General features: G+C 57.5%; 1 protein-coding gene across 4 annotated transcripts in view; it reads left to right on the plus strand.

Annotated features, from left to right (window-relative positions):
• Position 1: 1 nt before the first annotated feature.
• The window catches only part of KIF17 (kinesin family member 17), a 52,301-nt gene continuing 46,920 nt past the window's right edge, over positions 2-5,382 (plus strand). For all 4 annotated transcript variants that reach the window (XR_003548872.1, XR_003548873.1, XM_006145187.2 and 1 more), the window contains exon 1: positions 2-232. Coding sequence is in view for 2 of the 4 variants with exons in the window: in XM_006145187.2 (XP_006145249.1) it covers positions 2-232 (231 nt within the window). In the remaining 2 variants the exon portion in view is untranslated. The remainder of the gene's footprint in view (positions 233-5,382) is intronic.

Below are 5,382 nucleotides of genomic sequence, written 5' to 3' on the forward strand. Positions count from 1 at the left end.
CATGGCCTCCGAGGCGGTGAAGGTGGTGGTGCGCTGCCGCCCCATGAACCAGCGGGAGCGGGAGCTGAAGTGCCAGCCGGTGGTGACGGTGGACTGTGCGCGCGGCCAGTGCTTCATCCAGAACCCGGGTGCCGCGGACGAGCCCCCCAAGCAGTTCACCTTCGACGGCGCCTACTACACAGACCATGTCACGGAGCAGATCTACAACGAGATCGCCTACCCGCTGGTGGAGGTGAGGGCGCCCCGCAGACTGGCGGGTCAGGACACCCGGCTGCCCTGCAGGTCCTAGGGACAGGCCTGTGTGCAAGCAGGCCCGGCGGTAGGCCCTTCCTAGGGGCGAGGTGGGCGACAAACAGGCAGGAGACAGCTGGCTCCTGTCTGCAATATCGCATCCAGGTCTCAACTGTCCCCCAGGGCAACCTGGCCCTCACCCCCCATTCCTTACACTCCCTTGCCCAGAACTCCAGCCCTGAGACTTCTACACCCTCATCCTAGACCTCAGGGCCCTAAAAGTTCCAGCCTCTTCCCTGAGAGCCCAGGTCTCCTCCTCCCTCCTATCTCCCCTTCCGTCCCATCCCCTCCTGGCCACAGCCTGGGCTTGCTCTGCTCGCCAACCCTGTCTTGAACGCAGAATCCTCTCCCCTCGCACCCACGTCCTCCCTGGAGCTCCCTGCGGGGCGCTGGCTGGGAGAAGCCCATTGTGGAGTGGAGGAACCACCTCACTGGGCCTGCTGCAGAGAGGAGGCCTCTGGCCTGGCCTTTGTCTTAGAGAAAAGGAAGTCATTTACCTTTGGGGTCTAACACCTTCACCTGGGAGTTTGGGGCACAGGGCTGTGGTTATGGTTTCTCACTTTGTGGGGCTTCTTGCTTCATGACAGGGAAGGCACTCACGTTTACACATGGGGAGACCGAGGCCCAGAGGAAGGCCACTTTCCAAGCTCCCCCGGAGTGTTTTTGGCAAAGTGGGGCAAAGTTCCCTCCAGCCTCCTGACCAAGGTCTTTCCTTTCTCCCAGCCTCTCCCCGTTGTTTGTGAGTGGCTAGTTCAGGGGTGCGTCATGGGGCAGTGAGAAACGCTGTAGACGCCCTCCCTCCGTCCCTCGTTAAAGCCGCACAGGGCATGCTGGGATATCCGAGGCACTAAGGCTGCAGGCGGGAATCCCAGAACAGCTGACTGCAGAACCTTCTGGTTCGGCAGGTACACTGTCAGCATCCCGAAAGCACCACCTCTGGTGGCCGCATCTCTTCTGCCCAGAGTCAGTGAAGCCTTTGAGAGTGCTCATGTGTTCTGAAAGCCAGAGCTGCTCACAGTCAGGACCTGTCCCAGGGTGATGCTCAGAGGCGAGGGCAGCTCTCCCCAGGCGTGGTCCAGGCTCTGGAATAGCCAGGTTGTTCTGCCGGCCTCGACTCCCAGGCTGGGTCTGAGGGGTCACCTGCCCCAGCCCCCATCCCCTGCCGTGGGTCCCTGAGGTCCAGGTGGAGGACCAGCCCTCCCTGCAGCCTCTTGCTCTTCCTGAAGCAGGCCACTCCACCTTTGTTCCCTGGCTCCAGCCCAAGGCGGCCTCCTGATGTATTCAGTGACCTTTCCTGGCTCTGTCCCTGAGGCCTTGCAGGACATTCCGCTCTCTGTGTCCAGGTTCAGCCCTGGAAGGTCGCATTCTTCCTCAGGCTTGCCTCCTCTAGAGTGTTCAGCCTTGCTCGTGGAGCGGAGTCTTGGGTCCTTCTTCATCCCGGAAGTCATTTCCTGAACAAGCCTCCCTCATTGGGGCCCCCAGGAAGTCCCAACCCAGAGATGGAGACACTGACACCGCTGACCTGCCAGATCTTCCCCAGGCCTGCATTCCCTCCTGAGCTCCGCCACTGTTGGGGATCCTCTGCCTCCGGGTATCCCCGCAGAGCCTCAGACCCAATGCACGCGCGTTCCCTCCCCCTCACTCAGCTGCCCAAGTAGTTAGCAGCTCCGGCCAGCCTGTCCTGGGCTCAGGGATGGAGAGCCTTGGCAGATTCAGGTGGGAAAGCAGCTGCACTAAGTAGTTAGAGTGCAGGGCTGGGTGGGAGGGGATGCCGGCAGCTTGGGGAGGGCTGGCTGACCTGCATGCAGAGGGGACTCAGGCGGAGGGCAAGGGGAACTTCCTGGAGGAGACACAGAGGATGGGAGGAAGAAAGGCGGGGCCCTTAGGGAGCGACAGGTAGTATCAGATCTTCACAAGAACTGCAGTCGTAGTTGGTCATTGCCGCAGAGGAAAGGAGGCTGGAGAGACAGAAGTTAGGGATGTGCCGATTCCCAGTGCAGGGACCTTCTGCTGCTTCTTGTTAAAGGGGACGCGTGCAGGTCACAGCCCAACCTGCTCTGAGCCTGGAGTAGCTGCGCCATCAGGGCCAGGTACTTGTGTCTGCTCTGCTGGGCTCTGGCCCTGGCCCAGGGCATTCCACACCCACAGTTCTCTTCAGGTCCTGCTGTGCGAAGTCCTGAGCATTTCTGACTGCCGCTTCTGCCCTTTTCCTTCTCCGCCCTGAGATCCAGGCTCTCTCTGATCTCTTGCCACTGGGTGACCTCGTCAGCCCTCCTGGGCTGTCCACTCAGACCTGCCTCTACACCTGCTGCCTGCTCCAGGGCTTTCTCTACCACCTTCTCCCTCCCCTTCACACCTATGTGTGAGGGTTGCCTCTGATGACCCCCAGGCTGCCCAGGGGCCAGGCACCACGGCTTCTCCCATGTCCAAGGGGAGGAGGGCGAGCCTGGCTTCCAGAGACATGATGCAAGAACAGCCACAGAATTGGCCCCTGGGCAGGATACTGGCAGAACGGAAAGGGGAAGTGGGCCAATTTAGGGCCGATGGTTTTTATTTTAGTATTCTGTGCTTATTTGGGGCAGCCAGGTGGCATGGCGGTTAAGGCAGCTGGATCCCACATGGCTGTGTGGTTCAAGTCCCTGACACCGTGGCTTGAACAACACACTTGGTGAGTGTGTGCATGTGTGCCCAAAATCCTGAAAGGAGGGAGAAAGGAGGGAGAACTGTCCCCCATGGCCATCCCTTATGGGGAGGGGTGCTTCCTCACTTTCTCCCACTCCCACAAATGCATGCCCCCTCCCGCAATTTTTTTTTAAAATAGTGATATGTTTATGTGAAGTAGTAAAAATACGTATCCAGCCCGGAATGCCATGTCATGGGAATTATGACTGGGGATGACACCAAATCAACGGGAGAGTCATTCACGGCGGGTTTCGTGAGCTGGTTAGGAAATCGTGGTACAGGGGAGTGGCAGAACCCGGGGTGGAGGGCATCTAGGACCTGCTCCGTGTGTGTGTCTCTTGGGGGATGGAGGGCCAGCTTATGTGTGAGGCTTCAAGAAAATCTTTGCTATGCCTTAGAAATGCACGTGAAGTTGTTTTCTTGCGCCAGGCGCAGTGGCATGCACTCAGAGTCCCAGCTACCTGGGAGGCTGGGAGAGGGCTGTGTGTGAGGCTGGCCTGGGCAGCATAGCGAGACCCCAACTCCTGTTTCCTCCTGACCTCCGGGGCAGGGCTGGCCTATGGGACTTCAGGAGCAAAGGCAGTGTTCTGTCTCTGTGCTGTCCAAGTAGGTGCTCACCAGCCCCATGTGGCAAGTGGCACTTGAGACGGGGATAGTGCTTCCGAAGGGCTGAGTTTTGTTTCATTTCACTATAATCAAGTTAAATTTAGGTAGCCACATGGCGGGGGCCGTACTGCATGGCACAACTCTAGAGCGGCGTCTTCTAGCATAGATACCACGCGAGCCACTGGCACAACCAAGTTTGCCTAATAGCCACATGTTTTTCCTTTAGGAGCCAGGGGGCGTGGGCAGAGGGAGAGAGGTGGACAGGGCTTTTCAAAAAGCTTTATTTTGTCCATCATAGGAAGTATGTGCATGCATGCAAGAGAAGGGGAGAGAAGTAGCCCTGACGGTCTCTTGATGCCATGACCCCTTTCTCTAGCCCTCTAGTTTCTCAGGGCCTTGGGTCGGGCAGTCGGCCACGGGGCTTCCAGCACTGTCTGGTAGACTGTCACTGCTACCCGGGCTGGGCCGAGATAGGCATTTTTATAAAAAAGACTTTTGCCATAGGGCGTATGCGCTCACTGGAGAGGGACAGAGAGAGAGAAGTGAGAAATCACCTCCCCATCACCACTTTGGGAGGATGGCCACACCACAATCCCTTCTCCTCTCTTCTCTTGAGATTTTGGGCATGCACACACAAGCACCCTGGTGTGTTTTTCCAACCACCAGGTCCAGGACTTGAACTGCCCAGTCAGCCACATGGGATCCAGCACCTTAACCACCACACTGCCTGCTTGCCCAAGATAGGCATTTTTGACAGGTTCCTGCCATGTTGTGACCCTCCCTGTGCCCTGTGCATTCAGGTTGGCCCAGGAACTGAACCCGGGTCTGTGGTGCAGCTTCTGACCTCCCGGGCAGTGTGTGCTACCATGGCTGGACCTCCAGGAACCACATTTTCAAAATAAAAGAAAATGCATAAAACTAATTTTAATAACTTGTTCAAACCAATCTATCCTAAATATGCTCATTTCAATAAAATAGAATAATAGATGCTATCATTATATAAGAGATACCTTCCATTTTCCTTCATGCTAAGCCTTCCAAATCACAGCTCAGATCAGATGCTAATGTTTCAACAGATGAAATTAAACACAGAAGATAAAGTTGTGTTTGATGGAAAAAAATTTTATACTGCTTCATCTTACATTTACACGAATTTCCATCAGTTCGGTTCCTCGGTTGCACTGGGTACATTTCCGGTGTAGCTGGGACTACCCTGGTGGGCGGCAGGCGTGGTTACCTTTGTGTCCTGGGTGGCGTGGATCCTTCCAGTGCCTGCAGGTGCTTCCTGGGGCTTCGTGTGCCCCTGCTTTCTGCCCTCGTGAGTTGGAGAGGCCCAGCTCTGGGCTGGGTTGGGTGATCTCCCTGCGGCTGCCTGTCCCCACTGTGGGGGGCCCTGCCCGCCGCCCTGGGTGAGCTGCAGGAACCCACACAGTGGTCACGATTTCCCTGGTGAGTGGAGGTGCTGACCCATCTCCGCCTGTAGAAATGAGTGAGGCCTCATCCTTTTGGGGAGCTGCAGATGGTGCCTCCTGGCCTTCCTCAGCAGCAGTTCCCAGGGAGGCTGAGCCTGGTTCTGGCCCACAGCCCGGGTCTGGGCAGCAGGCCCTCGACTCTGGGACCGTGTTCTGACATGGGATCTCCCCCCATCCCCACTGCCAAGTTCCGGAATCTGGGCCCTCGTGAGCTCTGTGAGGCAGGGCCCATCTCCTGGCCCGCCACTCTGTCCCCGGCTGGAGCAGGGAAGACAGGCAGTGGCGACAGGCAGTGGCAGACCTGTAGAAGCCTGAGTGAGGAGGAAGCCAT

The sequence above is a fragment of the Tupaia chinensis genome, unplaced genomic scaffold (genome assembly GCF_000334495.1).
Source record: "Tupaia chinensis unplaced genomic scaffold, TupChi_1.0 Scaffold000146_1, whole genome shotgun sequence".
Classification (NCBI taxonomy): Eukaryota; Metazoa; Chordata; class Mammalia; order Scandentia; family Tupaiidae; genus Tupaia; species Tupaia belangeri.